The 21,087-nt window shown below is 42.8% G+C and overlaps 1 protein-coding gene across 1 annotated transcript; it reads right to left on the reverse strand.

Annotated features, from left to right (window-relative positions):
• Positions 1-6,751: 6,751 nt before the first annotated feature.
• Positions 6,752-21,056, reverse strand: RABL3 (RAB, member of RAS oncogene family like 3). Its single transcript, XM_075437379.1, has 8 exons — positions 20,961-21,056; positions 20,575-20,666; positions 19,278-19,407; positions 16,237-16,351; positions 14,520-14,670; positions 13,774-13,845; positions 12,659-12,697; positions 6,752-10,206 (listed from the first exon to the last, which is right to left on the reverse strand). The coding sequence occupies exons 1-8, from the start codon at positions 21,004-21,006 to the stop codon at positions 10,141-10,143; spliced, it is 711 nt and encodes a 236-aa protein (XP_075293494.1). The 5' UTR covers positions 21,007-21,056; the 3' UTR covers positions 6,752-10,140.
• Positions 21,057-21,087: the final 31 nt, after the last annotated feature.

Genomic DNA, 21,087 nt, shown 5'->3' on the forward strand with positions numbered 1-21,087 from the left:
AGCACCACAGCCCAGACAGGCCATGACACCTCTCCTGCTTCTTCTTTGTTTCTTCATTTGGCTACACAGCTAAGGTGTTTTGAGCCAGTTCTGTCATCATCTTTGCATACTGTTTCACACACGACGAACACTGAGCAAACAGCAACAAAGCAAGCACAAATACATCCCTGGAGATCCCTGGAAATGGAGACAGAGAGCCGGAGTTGAAGATTTGTCTGGAAAGTAGCAAGACTTACTCATTGGTGGCACTGGCTGGAGCTGGTGCCCCACAACCAATAAGCAAGAGCGCTGTGGAGAGATGACCTAAGAAAGCACGTGTCCCATCCTTTCTTAAACTCAACCGGGACTTTCTGCCTGCTTGTGAGCCACCTTGACCCACTGCCTCCAACCTCCCCAGCTTAGGGACAGTTCAGGGGCTGAGCTGGGCTCCTCTGGTTTCATGACACTAATGGTTTTATCACATAGTCACCAGGAACAGACTCAGCTAACCTGGCTGTACAATATTAGGCAATGTTTTCTCTAAAACAGATCAAAACTTAGCCCCATTACAATGTGGGTGGGCTGAGAATGAGTACAACTGGGAACTTCCAGCATTTTATTACAGCAGTACCTGAAAGTCTTGAACCGTAGACTTGGACTCTGTTGTATTAGGCTCTAGAAGAATATGGACTGAGTAATCTCCAAGTTCTAAGTCTTCTTTAGGTCTCCGTTACTGCTTGCCATACTCCTGTTTGCCCAGAAAGGCGCTCTCCATACCCTGGCCTCTTCCAGCTTCGCCATAAATACTGCACCAGCAGTGGGGAGTTCTCCAGCTCGAGGCAGAGACTGTGAATATGTTCATTCACCCTGAGTGTTCATTCATCATTGCCAAAGAAATAAAGTACCCAGCACCTGTCACCTACCCTTGAGACTCCTTTCCTACCAGACAATATTTAAGAGTAAAGAGTTCATCTCACTTATTTTCTGACAGTGAAGGATTATAAGTGTGACTACAGTTTTGGAAATAGAAGTTGCAAAGTTTCAGGGGTTTCCAAGATCCCCTTCCCCTGAGCCATGCAGCAGGAGAGATAACATCACATTTCAGCTTACATTCCCCTTTGAGAACCTACATTTCCCCTTGCTCACACCTCTTTACAGGCCCTGCTCTCTTGTTTTCTTCTGTGGGACAGGTAAAAATAAAGGTGTTGCTTTTTAATTATGTGTAGACCTACTTCCTGCTTGCTCTTGTTTCCTAAGAAAGGACAAAGTAGTATCACTTTACTCACTTGACAGCCATGTAAATGTTTTAAAGCTTATTAGGTTGCCTAACCTTGCTTTTCCCTTCCATACAGGGAGAAACATTTAATGAGACACTGACCTCCAAATTATATGAAATACAGAAAAGAAGATTTCCTAACACTTCTGTGGTGTTTCTGATCTAGCCCGTCCCATTTAAGAGGGAAATCATAAATCCATGCTGACTACTCCCTACCATCTTCATGCCCTTCACGCATCTGGAAATGGTTTCCAGGATTAGTTGCCTTGAACTGATGGAGCATCCCTTGGAGGGACGGAGCACCCCTTCTCGGGGATGAAGGTGAGGATGACTGGCCTGTAGTTCTCTGGACTTTCCTTTTTGCCCTTAAATGTGAATATTGAGTGGTGGTCAAACACTGGAATAGGTTGCCCAAGAGGTTGTGCATTTTCCAGCTGTGAAGATACTCAAAACGCAACTGGACATGGTCCTGGACAACCTGCTCCAGCTGACCCTGCTTGAGCTGGGAGGTTGGACTAGGTGATCTCCAGAGGTCACTTCCAACCTCAGTGATTCTGTGATTTACTTAAACAACCCCTTTAGTTAGTTGCAGCAGCTCTTAAATATAGATCTTATGAAACATTAAGTATAGATGTACTTCATTAATATTTTAGCAACTGTCTTTGTTATCACATAAACATGATTCATAAACACAATGAAGTGGGGAAGAACAAGCACTAAAAGTGTTCAGTGTCTTCTCAGCTATCTTTCTGGATTTGTGACACCTGTCCAGGGCATGGCTTCATGTGGCCTTTACCCCAGAGAGATTTCAGCTGAAATACGTAACAAGATCCAAAAGAGATATGTAAAAAAGCATAAGACATCAATGCAACAGCCACCACATGATGCATATGCAACTGTATGGTACCTGCATACCAGCAGCTTATCAGACGTGAACTGTTCTCACAGGCATCACGATGGAGCTCATCTAAGTAAGAGAGGCAGAATGAGAGAAAGTACCAAGGGGCTTGCTTGAAAATTTAACAGCTTGAAAACAGCATCTAGTGTTTGACATCTCAGCGGTGAATGAAAGATGAGAACGGAAGAAGCCTTTCAAACAGAAGATGAGGCAGCTTATATTTGATGCAATAGACAAAGGGGACTCAAGTCTTCACAGCACTTGCATTAAAAGGCCTTTCGCTTCCTGACAAACCATGTAAAAGTTCAGGTGGTGGGCCACCACATGGGTGAATGCCCTGGGTTCCTGAGAGACAAGGGGCAATAGAACCTTTGCTTTCCTACGCTCTCCATTAGCATTTTCCTATGCCATGCGTATTTCATGCCACGTGGCAGAGGCAAGGCTGTCTATTCTTGTGTCCCTTTACCTTAGTACTTGACTATCAGGATACAGCTTTCCAGAGCAGGGCCTACATCTTCATCAATTTCTACTCTGTGCTTAGCACAGTGCTTCCCAGTGTGGGCTGTAGTGTGCCAGTGCTGCCACGATGAGTACACTTACTGGATCACCACCACTTCTCATTGTGAGCAGTTGTCCAATCCCAAAAGTAAAGCTCTTCTGCTGTGTGTGTTGATCTGAACATGTCCGTAAGGCTGGGAAAAGGGGACCAGCAGAACAGAACGAGCTGGCCGCACTTTGACACAGCAGCACTGAGGGGTTTTGTCACTGGTGAAGGCAACAAGCCCCGCCAGAGAGCTGGTGTGACGTCTTCAGCTGGATGTTGCAGAGTAGTCCACAACAGATGTCACCCCAGAGTGAATGATTCGAAACATCTCGGAATTTTACCCTGGGAAGCTGCCAGATTTGGCATGCATGTGCTACGTATCCAAGAAGCAACTGCAACAGATCCTTTCTGATGTTGTCATGGACCTGCTGTTGCAGTGGCTCGCTACTTCTCACAGTGATGTATCTTGTTTGTAAACGGACCAACCTCTTCTCCTGCCTATCTTTGTCCAGCTAAAATGCATTCACTGATGTACATATTATTAACATACTTATTTACTCCTGTCTCTATGATCTCAGTTTCCCCAGATGGCATTTCTTCTCTGTTTTTAACCCTTTACACACTGCCAAACAGGACAGGAGCTCTCTAGTACCAGGGATTTAGTATCTTTTTTTAACATTTCATCATAATGTAAGACAATAAAGCAATAATATTTATATTTTTTTATCACTGCCAACAGATTTGCAGCAAAAAAAGGCTCTTTTTAATAACATGTACTTCTTTGTAGAGTGGCTCTTATTAAATATGTCCTTGCCATTTTTCTGGGACCATTCAGCAGCAGATGCCAGACAGGTTAATCATTATCATTTATTTGTGCAGGAAAGGTCATAAAAGTTGTCTGCAGTGGAAAGCACACACTCCTTGTCACCAAAAAGCAGATGCTGCGTGAAAAGAGGCTGGAGAAGCCACCTGCTCACCTTGATGTGATGCTTCTGTTTTCAGGCTAGGAGAACCACTCCCAAGAATCAGGAGATAATTCAGTCACCTTGCCCCGTTCTGTCCTTCCCCACTCTGCTGCAACAACTAAGGAGGGTGTTAATTTTGGACAGTCACTGAATTTTGTGATCTGACTTTTTATTCACCAAGAGTAGGACAGCCTATCACGCCCACATAAGCCCCACCAAAGCAAGCCTTAGGAAGAGAAGATGGTCTCAGACAGCAAGATAAAAACTCTGAACGTAGTCCTAGCCTCCAAAGCTACCGGGCCTCCTCGTCCTTTAATAAATCTTTAACCCAAAGCCAGCAGTGTGTTTCCACTTTGTAAACGTTAACTTGCCGGTCAAAGGGAACACAGATGTGCATGCGTTAATCACACACTATTTCACTTCATGCTCCTTCTCCTAGTCAAAAGAAATGACTGAACTACGAGTTGGATTTTCTGCACAGCCCAGACTTTCGCTTCGTTGATCTCGTCGTGAAAGAGCATGTGGTTTTATTTATGAGCTGGTATTGTATGCCATATCTTTTTGGGAGAAGTCAGCAGTGGTACGCTGAGAAGGAATTTCTCTGTGCAATTTCAGTAGGTATGGAACCAGAGTTTCTGTGCATTGATAAGCCCAAGGGGCATAACAAGCTGTATCTCAGTGATATATAATGCCAAAGCAGGAAAAAGAAAACATATTTCTCTACTTAACAGCATTTGCAGCAGGGGTTGGCTAAGCAACTCAACTGCCAAAGCTAGATTTCACAGTCTCTTTGCTGCCACAGATAGCTCTGATCATCTAAACTAACTTGCTTACAAACATGCTGGGGTACTTCTCCTCAAAGCGGTGTTACAGCACAGCTTTCAGAAAACTACTAATTCTACTCTGAAAAACCCCAAACAGTGACAAATCTGCTTTCTTCCATTAACCATGTCAGGCACCATCACTCTCACTGTTAGGGAACTATATCTAATTTCAAGATCCGTGTAGACTCAAGTCCCGAGGATCACGGTTTATTGCAGCTTTGCCTGCACAATCAGAAAGCCCTTACGCTGCTCATATACCCATGGTGAGCGATGAAGACTCTTCTTAACTGGATATTCTCCTGTATCATAAAGAAACATTTTCCCCATTTACGAGCAGATGTTAGAATAAACCCACAGCAGCGCACGTGGGTAATACTAACAATACTTCTGGCTACATTATCAGGCCCTCACTAGGTAGGAGAGCTTTGCAGTTGATTGGATGTTTGAAATTAAAGAGGATTGGGACTGATTTTGTTCTCCTTCCCCTCCTCTACCTGACACCTGCCTGCGTTGTTGTTTTTTTTTTTTTTTCCCCCCCCCAAAAAACAGTGTCTGTCTGAGGACCTAATGCACAGTGCAGCAAAGCACACCCCAAGGAAAGCTTTACCTCTGAGCACTTTCTGGTAACTTGCCAGCCAGTGACAGGTTCATCAATAACGATAATGGCTTTTCCTCGGAGAAAACTAGTGCACTAAGCCACAGACTTGCTCAGCCCTATAAAGGAACCAACATAACCAGCATCCCCATAAGGAAAGTGAGGCAGGAACATGACTTCTAATGGGAAGAGCTGACTAACAAAAGAAATAGAAGGATTAAGCTCCCTTTGCTGAAAAGCAGAATCAGGTTTTCGATCAGTAAAGTCTGCCACCTCCTTATCAACTGAGAAATGAGACTTCAAGCCCCAACTTCACTATACCTCACTAAAAAAATCTATTGACTGCAGGCTACGACACGGCAGTTCACACCTCATTTGTGATAAATGGAGCATACTGCAGCTGCCTCTGCAAGTGTTATCAATAATGAAAATTTGTATTAAGGTTGCATGCAAAAGCCCATTACTGCATAGGCTTTACATGCTTAAAGCCTGTGGGACCTTTGCTAAAGATTCCTGCGAGGAGCACACAGTCCTGTGGCTACAAGCACAAATATGTATACTCAAGACCTTTAGGTTACTGTACACACGGGTTTCCTACTTTTCTGCGTGGATATCAAGAGGGGCAGATTTGGGGAATTTTCCCTATTTAGGGCATATTCGTGCTTCTGACTATGCCCTCAGCCATCAAACTGGTCATAAATCAAGCAGAAAGCTCTGCCGAGCCCCTTGGGAACAGGGGAGGCTCATTGTTTATTTGCTGTACATTTCACCTCTGTGTGCATGGGAAGTCTGACACATCCCAAATGTACCTGCGTGAGCCATTTTCACTGACACCTCTCATACACAGTACCTGGGCATGTATTTCTGACTGGGAAATAACACAGAGAGATTGAGAAACTCCAGTTTGAAGGAACTGGGTAAAAGTGCTTCGATGTGAAATGTGTGTGCCTGTGACAGATACCAGACAGACAGACTGAAGGAGAAAGAGAGATGTAGGAAAACAGAGACAGAGACATGCAGAGAGGTGAAAGGAGAAGAACAGGGGAAGAAAGGGGAAACCAGAAGACAGAGCAGGGGGAGCACAGAGAGGGGTCTTTGTGAGCCCCAGTGATACATGGGGGTCAGACAGGTAAGACATGGGAAGCGGGGAGAGAAAGGGGGATAGAAATTGGCAGAAAGGGAGCTGGAGCGACAGAGAAAGAGGGGCATGGGTGGACATAGGCTAAACAGACAGAAGGGTCATAAAGGGCATGGGAGGGAGCAGAGGAAAGAAAGGTGAAACACACAGATGGAGGAATGAAGTGTGACACAGATAAAGTGTTCCGTGCCACAGCCCCAAACTTGGAGGCAAATCTTTTCTGGGCAGCTGAAACAGGTGAGGTGCAAACAGCGATGCCAGTGACTCCGGCTGCTCACGTGCTCCTGGTTCTGACGAGAAGCTAGCACTTTCTTTAAAAATAAACGTAACATCATCAACGTACATGACTCCATTACACATCACCTTGTCCTAAGAGGAAAAATTATATGTAATTGTGGTGACTTGCTGAGATCTAAACAAGTAAGATAGTTGATCTGCACTGGAGACCTATTTGCATTAAAATATCTAAGATGTTGGATTCAGAACATTATGTTAACACAGGTGTAAGAAAGACAACCTCTACACTCAAGCCTGTGATCCAAAAAACAAACACCATTTGGCTGGACGATGAACATTTGGGAGAAACATCAACACAGTGACAATTTAAAACCGATGTTCAGACATTGAGACAGAAGTAAAGCAGAAGCACAGAAGTGATGGGGCAGTGAGTAAAGGCAAAACCAATGAAAAGAACTGGGATGGTCATGCCACATTGCCTGCTGGATCCTAAGACTTGACACACACCACAGCAGGTGTGAGATATTCTTGCTCTATACACAAAAACAATATGGTACAACCAAGGTACAGTGCTAAACTGCTGGCACTCACATATGGAGCCACTATCTCTGATTAAGATAAAGACGTACCTAATCCCACACTACACCTAGTCAGCAGGTTAATGGTGCCCACAACTTCTGCCAATTCCCACAGTTTTTCTTATTTATAATCATCAGTCCATTCTGTCTCTGCATTACATTTAGGAAAACAGAAGCTACCACTCCAAACAAAAATCGTATGGAGCTATTCCAAGAAAGCTACAGCATGTGCCAGTCATGTAAATGTGAAAACCACAGGGATATTGCAATTATCCAAATCTCAAGCACAGAAAAACCATGACATTTCAGGATTTTATTTAAACATGACATGAATATGCTAATATCCTGAACTCGGTCCTGATGAAATCCTAGAAGAAAAGCAGGTAAAAATACATGGAAAAACCCACACTGGTGTTTTACAAAGCAATCTATTCTAATCAGGGAACACAAACACTAAAGCACTGTAATCCTGGTCAGATGGGTCTGCAACCATTTTTCAGGGCTACTGATGGCAAACAGCATAGAAATCTAGCCTTTACCCTTTACAATTATAACCAAATCACAGCTACCTAAAGGATTTCAGTGCATTAAAACTGACTATTGAAGTTAAATGGTTTGTTTCTGTAGGACAGAGTTAAGGTTGGTGATATCAGAATAAATATCATGACAACACAAACAGCTTGGAACAACTCTAGTATTCATTTTCTTGAAGTTAAACACCCAGACTAAAAAAGGGTAAACTCTTTATCTCCCAATGTATTGAAAGTACTACAATTTGATAAACACATACATCAGAGCCTTGCCTTCGGGGAAGTCTCCTGCACTTTGCAGGTCGGACAGTGAGACTGACCATGAAGTCACTTCTCAGACCACACAGCAGGTCAATTCAAGAGTGGATGGAGACATCCTGGGAGGAGTTTTATGGCTTACAGCTGGATGCTTGAGTCCAGACAGACTTAGCTGAGCTCTACTTTTCCTCAATACTACTCCCTTTATCTTGTCTCCCTCCTATCACAAGGGTACGTTTTTCTAATTTGCTCCTAAATCCTGACAGTCATCACCTTCAATCCCACTGATACCTAGGAACTATGCATTCTCTCCTCTTCCTGGAGTGTAAACTGACCTTCACAAGATTTCTCATATGGAGAAGTTTCTTCTTTGTGGAGCCTCAGGAATGAAATGCACAAATACAGGTAAGCTGCAACTAGGGCTTAGGTCACCCTAGAGCATGCTGAGCAATGTTCCATTTTTGATTAATTGAAGATGGCTACTTAGGATAGTTGCTTCCTCCAAATCAAAGACCTGTACAACCATTGTTTCATGCAGCATCTTAAACTAAATGGCCTCTCTTACTCTACACCGCTTGCAATTCTCCTCGAGAAGCCAGAGGGTGAAGGAAGAAGTAGCCCTAGCTTGCTTGTTCTGCTCTGCAATTCCTTGGTAACTGGAGGGAGCCAAGACCTGATTACCCTAAGACAGCACCTGACCTTGACAAAATAATTCCAGCTTTCATTGTCAAAGGAGCAGAGACACATTGGTGCTGTCATGAGCTGCATAGCTCAACAACGGTTACCTGCTATGAATATTTCGATACCTTATTTTCCCTGGTTGTAATGTAAACTAATAACCTATTTCACACAGGCATCTAAAAACTCACTGCGCTCGTGTTTGCAAATGCCCCAAGACCTTTCTGGAAATGGCCTAAGGAAAAGCAAGTGTCCATATTTTTAATAAGTTTGACTGGTTCACCTAGCTGTCATTTTTGTGCCTGATTAGTGGCAATAGGCAGTTTTCCATTGATTTCCAGGCAGCTGCTAGAGAAGAGCTGCAGGCAGATGTAATCTGGAGACTGCAGAACTCTGCTCGCCGTCAATTTCACACCAGCATTTTACTTTCTTCTGGCAACATTTATTATTAATTTGTATTTATATCTAACTCCAGCTCTTAGTTAGCCTTTGCCAGAGGCTTAACCACTTGAGGTAACGGCAAGCAAAGATGGGAAAGAAGAAACTGCCATAAATCAGGCTTTTACTGCTCCATATAATTATGGGGAGGCGAGAAACCGTACAAAGCCTGGGCTATTTTGGAAGACAACATCTTGCACAGTAGATCAGATCAGGTCAAGTCTCCTTTATACTTCCTACTAACTATGAAAAGAAAACATCCCTGTCACAGAACTTTCCTTCTAATCATGCTCAGTTCCTACTTTTCACAGGGCTTTATATCCCTTCTAAATTTCTATCCATTCTAATTTAGAGCATGTTCTTACACTTCATGTTTTCTGAATCCACTAAGCTCTCAGGCTCAGCAAGACCATGTCACATTTGTCCCAAATACGCGCTGTATAAAAACATCCTTCTTCCATCAGCTTTCATTGCAGCGACTTTGAATTTAAAAAACAAGACCACATTCAATTATGAAAAGATAAACAGGAATACCCGATTCACTTTTTCCTCTCCAAAGTAAACAACTTAAATTTAAGCAGCAGAATAAATACCACTTGTTTTCTGCTCATGATTTTCTTTCTAAGGCTTCATATCTTTTTTCAACTCTTACCTATTTGATCCTTTTTGAGTAGGGCTTAACAGTGTGTTCCACATGAGATAACACCACTCATTTAATTAAGGCATTCCATTATTATCCAGACCATTCCTTACCCATTCTTACATTTTCCTCACTTGTTTTGTTCACTTTACTGTAAATGAGAAGCCCACTCAGTGTCATCTTTCCTTTAGAGGTAAGATGAACATAATTCATTGCAAAGACGGTCCCTAAGTTTTCCAAAATTGAGACAAAGATGTCACATATCCATGCTGTGTATGATAGTTTGCCATAGAAGTGTGAGAGGCATTCAATTTATTGCACAATTTCCCCAAATGTTCCCATATATCCAGACAGCCTGCAATCCTAAGAAACATTCTAGGCTTCAGATTTGATTTTTGGAAATTCTTCCCCAAGACTTTTCCAGAAAAAGTAACTTCAACAGCCTACCCGGCTGTAATATCATTTTACTCTGCTTGACGTAAGCATTATTGTCTTGAAGCATTCAGTCAGAATGGGAATGTCATTAGGAACTCGGAGAAGTCATCTTCCACTTCTTCAGTGTTCAATCATAATGCAGGCTCTTCAGTGTTCCTCCTCCAAACCTTTTCCTTTCAGAGAAGCCAGGAATCTAGAGACAGGAAAGGTAAGTCCTCATGTCAGAATCCGCACAAGCTCCCTCTAGCCCACATCTGAGTGCCTGTTACCAAGCCAACCGCAACAATGCCTTCCTTTTCCACGCTGTCTCCAGAAGCAGGACTAAAATGCTTCACCTTACTGCTAGAGGAGCACCATTAAACAAACAAGCTGCAAAACTTGAATATGGCTCATTTGTTCTATGGAGCTCCTTAAGGCTTTTTGGCAAGGGTTACAACAAAAGCCTTCATTTCTTAGACAAGCCCTAAACCAGTTAACTACAGATTTCAAAGTCTGTATTTCCCCCCGGATTCAAATGCATACAAGAATTTCTCCTCCATCCATTTTTAAAACTATAAAATAGTATTACTAAGTCCTACTAAAGAGCTGTTGAGACTTTATGCCTTCTAACCTGAGATAGAAGCACTTCACTGGTGGTTGAAACTACAGTTTTATCAATTGCTGAAAGCTTTAAGAAAACCATCAGAATTGAAATGGCTGCATCAACACAAAGGATTAGCACTGCTGCTTCTGCAGCCAATCTGTAGATACTGCTTACAGTGTGATGAGTGCTTACAAAAAAAATCTACTTGAAACCATCAGAAGCTTCTCTGGCTTAACAGTATTTCAAACAGGTTTGCAATCCCATGCACCTGTGAATCCCACAAAAGAGAGAGATGCACTACTTTCTAATACTGTATAAGATGGCTGTCCTATTGATGGCATCATAAAACTATTTGATTTCAGCCCAGAATAACTGCTTAGGTTACACACTTCACTGGGAAACTGAGAAAGCTGTAGAGCTTACCCAAAATAAAAGTGCACTAAAAAACCCCCCACAATTTAAATTTAGTTAGGGTTTTCAGGCCCAAAACTCAAACAGATATGCAAGGTATTCATTCAGGAATTATTTTGTTCATCTCTGAAAAGCGATCATCTCTAAAGGCAAAATCTGGCAGATTTTGCATAAAGGTTCATCTCATCAAAACTACTTTGGGAATTCAAAAAGGCAAAATGCAATCATTCTAACTAAAAAGTAGCAGGACACCATACCTAAAAACTTACCTGCTTTTGCATTTTTTATATCAAAGTCACTAATTAGGAGTATCAATTATTTATCAGAGATCTGATGAAGTCATAGCTACAATTTGAAACTTATCATTCTTATCATTCTGAAGAAGTCTATAACAGAAATATCTCAAAATACGAGTGATCAAAGAGATCTATTGTAGAAAACCCACAAACATATTTGTAAGATTTACATTAAGTAGATGATTTCAAATAATAACATTAAGAGGTTATAATGAAATCTCCAGTTCCAGTTTGTATTTTGTCTCTTTAAATATGACTGTCCACTGGTTAAGATCTGTTTTAAGCTTTTGAGCGGTTTTCCGTGAGGCAGATGAAAGTAGTCATCAGGCGGCTGTAATTTTTGGCACGTGGCCATAAGGAATATAAAGTTAATCCCTGGCTAGCCACTAAAAATGATCAAATAAGAAAACCAAAAATCTTACATCATGCATCAAAGACAACCAGCACACAAGCAGATTTCTGCACTAAGCTATTATCTCCATGAAAGGGAGACTTCCGTTCACTAGAATGTGGGGAGGAGAAGAGAGGGGAAGAAAAAAGGCATCATGCAGAACTGAAAGAGGAAAAGGCAAATTTATTTTTAAAAAGTATAAAGAAACACTCAAGGAAAGTAAGCATTTTGTAATTTCTGACTATTTTCTTCCCAGCTCTCCCTAAGGGGCTTTCAGCACGGCCACACCTAACAATACACTTGATTGTATTCCAGTGGTGCTGTTCATGGCAATTTGCGAGCACCTTCACAGATACGATAAGTGGAACCTCGCTAGTCTCCGCATGGCAGACTCTGCATAGGAAGGTGGGGGGCACAAAAAATGTTGACGTCCCCTGCCCAAACCAGGAGAGTAATTTTGCTAGTTCTTCACCAACTGTACTGAAAACAGTTAATTCAGCCATTTAGGAATGAATTACAAGCTGGTATCATACTGCCACTTTCCCTAGTTCTATGAAAATGACCTGTACAAAACATAAAATGCTTGTCCCAGCTGTGCAACAAAAGCCTGTTCATTGACCTTCAGGACAGCACTTCCGGCCTAAACCTGTAACCAAGCAGCCCGAAGCTGACAGATCTGAAAGAGATCATATTTGCCCATTTTACTTTACTCTTGCAACTTCTGCTAAGTTAGGATACCCAATTATTTCACTGCCAATCACATTAGAGACAAGTACTTCAACTGACAAAAGTCTGCCACTTTTCTGCCTATCCAAAACAGCTGTGCTCCCACAGATTTAAAAACTCAATTACCAGCACACATTATCATTTAAGTCACATGAAGCCCAGGTTTTAAAGAGGAGACTGTCAGCAGTTCACATTACACAGGGAGAAACAAAAGAAAACAGGAAGAAAAATGACAAACCTGATTGCCATCTCTTAAGAAGTATCTCTTCTCTATGACCTGGGAAAAACAGACAATGATCTTAGCTGGCACAGCATATGCATAACTTCAGATTCCAATCAACGTTTCACACATGAGCCCTGAAACTCATGGCTGAGACAAGATGTCCGCTGCTCCAGACCTACTGCTTTAAGTGCAATGCTCTGTTACAAATAGAAGGAGCTGCCACCTCCAGGCATTCTTAGTAAATTTGTGTTATCCTCAACTTCTACACACCTAATTTAGTTAGCCCTCTTTAGTAATAGAGGTGATGGTTTGTTTTTTTTCCTTACTGCATTAGAGTCCGTTATTCCCACCCATCCCTGCATGTGCAGTGATTCTGAGCACTAGAAAAAGCTCATTCTGCAGGTGCATAACTCTGGTGGTTCTGAGCAGCTCCTGGCCATAGGTGATGCTTGAGAAGAGGCAGCCTGACTTGCTCTCTGAGAATGATGCACACATTGTCTGTGCTGAAGGATACCTTCAGAGGCAATACCGTCAATCTAAGAATCAAAAAGTGATTTGTATCACCCTGCACAATCTACACCCTCCTCCAAAGAAAATTCAGGCCAAATTTCCTCTAGTGTGATCTGTTACAGGAGGTGATCTGCTCCACTAAGATCTCTTTGTCCAGGAGATGCTTAAACTAGAGCACTCCTTCTGTCACTTTCACAGTAAGCCTTGATGCTCTCTAGTACAGGAAGGGAGAGTAATATGCCAAATTTCTTAACTCCTAAAGTTTGCTTTAACCAGAAGCAACAGTGCTAACCATAGTCTTGTACTCCCCACATTGCTGCTTTAGCACACTGCAAAACCTCTGGCCTGCCAAAGGGCTCCAAAAAGCATATGCAGAGTGTCTTTGCACATTTTTGAGTTTTTTCATTGCTCTATACAGATCAACAATCAAACCTTTAAGCAGATCACCTATTTTCTGGAGATTTCCAAAAGATTACCAATCTTTGGCCTCCCCACACCTCGCCTGAACCGACTCAAAAAATGGAGTGTGAAAGGAACAGTTAACTGTTGGTCCATGTCCACATCACAAACCGTGTTCAATACATAGAACACTAAAACATGATTTAACTGACTTGACTCACCTTATCAAAAAACCTGCTTAGCTTGACAGCATTGGATGAACCTGCAGCCAGGTAACGAGGATTGGTGCAGTCCTAGAACACACAAAAGCCAACAACACTGAGCACAACAAAATCAACGCAAGGAAGCCATACACATGGAAATCAACACACCCTTTCCTCTGACACGCACACATGCAATCACTGTACGCATTTCTGCTCCACAGTCATTTGAGGGAAAAGCCCAACTTCTGTTCTGCGAGTCAAGTGGAGAATTCCAAGTACCCCGCTACACACCGCACATCTTCCTTCCGCCACCAGCTATACAGTCAGCTAGTAATTTGTACAGGCTACACATGGGATCGTGCATGTGTTTGTATGTGTGTGTGCATATACAAGCATTCACACAGAACAGGTATATTTTTATGCATATATACACACATCATACATACACATATATAAATAAAGCGGTCTTGATGTTTCATTCAAGGATAGTCTGTGTCAGAAGAACAAGGAAGAGAAAACTTAACTCCCAACCATCAATTCCAAGCTTCAGTAAACCTTATCTAACACCCCCTATACCCCCCTATAGTGAAACAAAGACGATCATTTCATCAAGCAAGGGGTATAGCCAACCAAAATGTGCATGCCTCTGGGATTACTGAGAAAATCTCCAAAATATTCATTTTTGTAACAACATCTTTACTTACTAAAAAAGCAGAATCCCTCCCATATAAAAGAAAAACAACACTGGTGGCAAGGACACTAACCAAATTTATCTCTTCAGCATTGAAATCCTCAGCCAAGAAAGCTGTTCTGGTCAAAACTTCATTCCGCTTAGTTTCTGGTATCTGATCCAGCTTAGTTCCTATTACCAGCAGTGGAATCTGATTATCAGCAAACTGTTCACGGTCATAGTCACTGATGAGGAAAACAAATACAATTCTGAATGAAGCGATGGTCACAGGGGGCTCCCTTGTCCCCTTCAAATAATGGTCATTTTTTTATTAAGGCTCATTATTTATCCAAGTGAGAATGTGCTGCATCTGTAAATTAAGGAAGTGCTTCTGCATCTGTAAGTCACTACACAGGGACTGAAAGGAAAGAGCAAAGAAACCACATGAGTTGGATTTCTTCTTGGCATAGATGAACAGCAGAAGAAATGCTAACACAAGCAGGACAGAAACAGGAATTCCAGGATTGTACCAAGTATATGCAGCCATCAGAGACAGATCAGGAAGCTGGCATCTCTGAACATCTAAAGTTCCTTCATTCACACCCTTTTTAAGGAGGGACAATGAACTAAATTGCAACTGTGAAACACCACCCCTTTCCACCTTAGATCGATCAGGGTTGTGGTAACAGTTCCGTGGTGGCAAGTTACTAATTCTTCTACATTCAAGAAAACGTACCCACTACAAGCTGAATTCTAATAAGCTTTGATTCAGATATGAATAATGATTAAAGACAGTCTTTATAACATAAATAATATTGCAATTAAATGTCATCACAAATCCAAGCTCCAATCATTCCCCTCACATTTGTTTTTCATTTTTACCTGAATCAAGATTTCTGGAAAGTAATTTTACAACCTACAGCAACAACTCCACCAAGCAATTGCTAGTGGCTGAGCATCTGTCCCTGACAGAAGCTAAGCTTTTGAAAATTAAAACAATCGTGAAGGGCTTGTATGTGGACAAAATGGATAAATTTACAGTTTACACAGCACAAACCCTCTTTCCCTTCTCCCATGTTTCTACAAACACACCTGTGAACCAGCACAGGCAGATAAACCATTGATAGTCTTCCCACAAAAAGCTACCCCTTATTATTGTTTCCCTGCTCACATGTGAGGTTTATCAATGATCTTAAAACTTCTTTGACTACATGTATAACAGGAGTACGGAGATACAGGAGGAAATACTTGACAAGATGTTGGAAAGCTAATTATGAACTGCTGTTTAAGCTGAGTTTCCTAAGCTCTTTTTTAGCCACGCTCCTGAAATAACTCCCTCACTATCCAAACCAGAAAAATAATTAAGTGAACTTCCTCAGTCTTGGTCCATTGAGGGAAAGCCTTTTGGAACAGAAACGTGCCATCCCACAACACTTCCTGTACGAGGGCTTTGAACGAATATGATCATAGAAGTCACAGAATCACGAGTCACAGAGTTCTTCAGGTATTAGGGACTGGACCCACTCTCATAAAGGCCTTAGACAAATGAAGGACACAGTAAACATCTTTTCTCTTAAAGCAGGGTCTCTGCCATACAGTTTAGGAATCTACTGGCAGAATGGTCTGATTGGCAGTGTAAAACAAAAAGAACAGTGATTTTCCTCGATACCTCCCATTTTTTTCTTTCTTTCTTAAAAGTCTACCCACGTCTAATTTTGTGTAGACTTCAAGTAGCTTTAGGGATCAACAAAGACTTCCACAACAGTTTGGAATTATTGTGTCTTAACCCTGCACGTATGATTTTCACTCACCCATTTGTCACAAGAACTCCTGTTGGAGCGACATCTCTGTTGAGTGCTTCCAAAGACCAGCGATACAAATTCTGAGATGATTTCTTGTTGGTTAAGTCATGCACTAAAATTATCCCTAAAGTGAAAGAGAAGGCAGCAAGTTGCTATTTAATGAAACATTTTTTTTTCACCTTATCTTACCAAAATGACATCTGCAGGTTCCCAGATATCTGAGAATAAAGAAAGGGAAGTATAACTGGTTCAGTTACAGTGAACGACTAAAGCTGAAAATATCAGGATGCAACTGTTTTTTTAAAGCCGCTTATCGGGAATTGGATAAGAGGCAAAAGAAAAATCTCATGAAAGGAAGAAACGAACAGCCACCTCAGGGTTTAATCTGCAAGAAGCTTGCAGGCATTCCCTGATCCTGCTGTGCCTAGTCCTGATGATACTGAAACTCTGTATTACTCCAGCAGAGAATTTAACCTTTCTCTGTTTTACCTAATTGGCAAACATAACTATCTTTTTGTCACACCATCTAAGCAGTCCAAAGGCTCTTTCTTCGTTTTAAAGAGTTTAGAGAGGACTATTGCTTTTCTGCATTTTTAAGAACTAATGCTACATACTTGGGGAGGTATCCAAAGGGGAAACAAGACTCTGATAAACTTTCACAGTCCATCAAATGGCTGATAAAAACATGAATTAATAAGATTTCATGTATTTAAGTTTAAGCTTCTAGCATTTTTCATGACCGTTATCCTTCAAAATGCAAATTCTGAGACAGAAAGACAGCCAGCCAAACTTCCTAGCTGTGCCATTAACAGACACCCACGTCTGATAACCACAGTTCCTAACTCAATTACCAATTCCTGCTAGCAAATTTCTTCTATTTATTCACACCTTCTGCAACCTGTGGAATGTTCCCACTTCCTCCAGACTTCAAGCCATCATTAATTCAAGGACAAAACGGAATTATACCCCTTACCTTCATCAGGATTCATTCTCAACACACTTCACAGCCCACAGGTGGAGAAAACTTATTAATTTAATCTTTCATCTTAACTCCCAAAGGCCACACCCACTGTACACACTAAGAACAAACCGCATTTCCACAAACATTCTCCACTACCCCACATGACTGTGCACAGACTCTCCTATGAGAGCTCCCAGCATATCACAACCATAGCCCTATTTCAAAGCATTTATCTCAGTAGCAGCATAAAAAGGCAACTGAACTGTGTGTCCACCCCCAGCGTAGGGGAAAAAAGCCTGATGCAACATAACTTGGCTTACGGCAACAGATTCAGAGACACTGCTGCATGATTGGCGGGAAACACTCTCCACCTCCAGACACTCTTCCCCAGTCTGTTTTTGGCCAGTTCCCTTACCTGCTTCACCAAAACCCTTCATAGCTGGTTGCACAAGCAGAAAAAGACTGTGTCAACATCCAGAAAGAGCAGGCAGGATCACTGACTACTCGAGTAAATGTTCCTCTCCCATTAAGGTCTTGCAAGCCACAACCTTATTGCCAAGTGCCTGTCCTAGATTATCACAGTTTACACACCAGATGCAGGGACATCAACGCTGAAGATCTGCTATCAAACCAAAAGCAAACTGCACCTAACCTGGTGAACAACCAGGTCTCCCTGACAGCCTGCACAGAGGCTGCCACAATCAAACATTCACTGTCTTCTGATCTCAGGTTTTTCAGACCACCACAAGCCCAGAAAGCACAAGCAGTCAGGCAGAAGGAACGCATTTATCTTCTCTTCTTGAATCAGGTCAAATAGAGGCAATTTGTGAGACAAGCTCTAATGAAGGAATTAATCTAATGAAAGAAACCAGTGCCAAGGCTAACTACCAAAGTCAACATTTTTCATATAAGAGCTGCCTAATAATACCTTTTGGGCAGTGGAGATAAATAACTCTATTTTAATAACACCATCAATTATAGTTCAGACATGTAAGTTCAAGATTTCATCTCCTAATGGGCTGTTCTAGGATATTTCTAAGTCCGAGCTACACTCACTGGCATACTGTGGATTTGGTGCCAAAAAGAAATCCATTTTTTTCATATACCAAAGAGGCTTGCTTTGAGGGCACAACTCAACTCAAACCTTATTTGCAGAGGCCTGGTTAACAATGTAAGCAAGAGGTACCTACACACAGTTTCCCTCCTTGGAAAGGAGGAAGAAATATCTAGTTAAATAATCACAGAGCAAAAATGTTTAGTGCATGGCTTAACACGTTATTGAAAGGCCTTCAAATGATTTGGAACAAGAAACCAGAATCAAACCGAACATTTGAAACATATTTTCAGAAGCAGTTGTTAATCTGGTATACATCTATTTTTAGTGAACCATCCGTGGACGCCAAAACTTCACAACTGAAATACTGCATTATTACGCTTATAATCTCTTCTTTGCTCTTATTAGTGGTGCAGATGAACTACCAGGCCTTTAAGTCAGTATCTCAACAGAAGGCATAAAATACTACTTTCTATCTACAGCAAGTTGCAAAATTCAATTATTAAAAATAATATGGCAAATTAAATGAGCAAGAGGGTTATCAGCATATTGCAATTTTATGGGAGAACAGTTCAAACCTGCCAGCGGAGGATGTAACTATCAAAATTCATATAAATTCAAATAATGATTTCCCTGCTGTAGGTTTTGGAACTGAACAGACAAGAAAATATAAATCATACTTCTGCATGTGTATCAGGTCTGGAAAGGTGAAGGCAATCTTTATGTCTGCAAGTGTAGCTGGAAGGGACATCACTGCAACTTCAAAGGCTCCCTGTTGTGCCAGCTGTACGACTGAACTGAAAGGCTTATGAAGTTCATCTGCACAGCTTTGCCTAAAACAGCTTTCCAGTTCAAAACTGAATCCATAAAATTCTGCCCACGAATGGTATCGTTTTTTTCCTGTATAAACGTACTGGAATTGGAAAAGAGAACAATATAGCCCTCAGTCACACTTAAAGGAATCCTGCCACAGAACCAAGAGACAGCTCATAACAGAACCAGTGAAAAAATCAGATTTACACCACGCAAACTTACCATTCAGCAAGTTATAAAACACTGCTCGTGTGCTTTTCACACTAGTGGCACTACCCACTGAACCGCCAACATCCCACAGCTCAATGTAGTAGGTCTTCTCTTCTGGAGTCCCTTCTTTGTAGTCATGGATCTGATGAAAAATTCACACCGTACATAACCACAGCACCACCTCACAGGAGTTAGTCCACACAACACTTGCACATTCAGCTGAAAGGATTATTGTACTTGGATAGAAATTTGTAAAGTCTCATGTTGACACCATTCCAAATCTCTTCAGTAGAAGAGAGATGGAATGAGTCAAGCAGTGGCCACTGGGTACCACAGCTCTTATATGAGATGGAGCTTGGGAAGTCAGCAGGGAGTATCCTTTCCACCTCAACAGTAACAAATCTAACACCTCACAATGTGCTTAGAAATAGCATGTTGCCAAAGCAGATGAAAAAGTAAGGTCATGACTTCCTATAGTTGTTAAAATCCACATGGTAGTACTGTAAGAGTATTAACACAGGTGACCACATTGGATTCCAACTGACCGCATCTTTCTCCTCTCCAAACTCTCACTGACATCTGAACTGAATTAATAAATCAGCAATTTTTGCCCTAGGATCTGCTAGGTAGTTTTGCTCTACAGTTACACAGGTTGCCATGTTTCTTTCCCCAAATTCTGGGAACCTATTTCAGCATTCTTTGAGGTGAAATTCATAGGCGCTAAGGCAGGACCATTGCTAATATATGGCAACACATATCAAGGAGAATGCAGCAAAGAGCGATGAAGGAAGAAAGCATTTATCACCAGCCCGTGAGGACTGCAGGTTGGGCTGAAAACCTATTAGCCTAGCGTCCTCACTCCTCAAGTCCCGCAACAGGCAGGGAGAAAGAGAAGCGACCCTACAGTCACGCTCAGCACCCTCGAATTCCCCAAGCAGATTGTTTCTCCCCCGGCCACGTTCGGCTGACAATGTAGCTGGGCGTTCAGCGTTTCTCAGGGAAGCGTGCTTTGAGGTCTGTGCTTTCTGCCTTCAACCGTCCGCTCCCCGACTCGTGCCACGCCAGCGGCCACTGCGGCAGGGAGCGGCGCGACCAACGACATGTCACGACAACCTTTGTAAGGTCCGAACTCGCTCACACAAGCGCTCGGCTCACATTTAACGCTGCCTGCTTCGGAAGATCATGCGCTCTGCAAAACCAAACATCATTCTGGGGTGGTAAGTAATTAAAAGGAGGGGAAGAAAAATAAAAAGCGCCACGGCCCTTCCTTCCCTTCCCTCACGCGTTCAGCTGGGGGCACGTCACCTACTCGAACGTCCACCGAGCAGCCCACCGTCCAGGACGGGTTCCCCAGCACCTGGTTTTGGCACAGGAGGTGAACGAGCGAAGACTTTCCGACACCTGCAAGCGCACAGAGAGCACAGGCTCTGGGGGACACGAATCGACCGCGGGCGGTCCCGGCGGCGGCGGGGAGCCAGCGAGGGGAGGAGGGAAGGAGCGAAGGCCCGAGGACCGGCGGGGCCCACGCTACCCGCCCCTGGGCCCGGGCCGGGAGGGGGTCAGGGCCGCCGGGCAGCGCGGGCCGGGGAGCAGGGTCTACCCTCGGGCGGTTCCCGCTCGGGCGGCGGGGCCCGGGGAGGGAGAGGCGGGCCGCGCATGCGCCGCCCGGCACCGGGGGAGGGGGCCCTCACTCACCGGAATCGCCCAGCACCAGCACCTTGACCCTGTCCAAGGCCGCCATCTTACTCTGCCTAGCAACGACCCCGGAGACCACCGCCCTCTCCCAGCGCCGCCAATCGCAGCGCACGCTCCTCCCGCCTCT

Source organism: Opisthocomus hoazin, chromosome 1, assembly GCF_030867145.1.
Source record: "Opisthocomus hoazin isolate bOpiHoa1 chromosome 1, bOpiHoa1.hap1, whole genome shotgun sequence".
Taxonomy (NCBI): Eukaryota; Metazoa; Chordata; class Aves; order Opisthocomiformes; family Opisthocomidae; genus Opisthocomus; species Opisthocomus hoazin.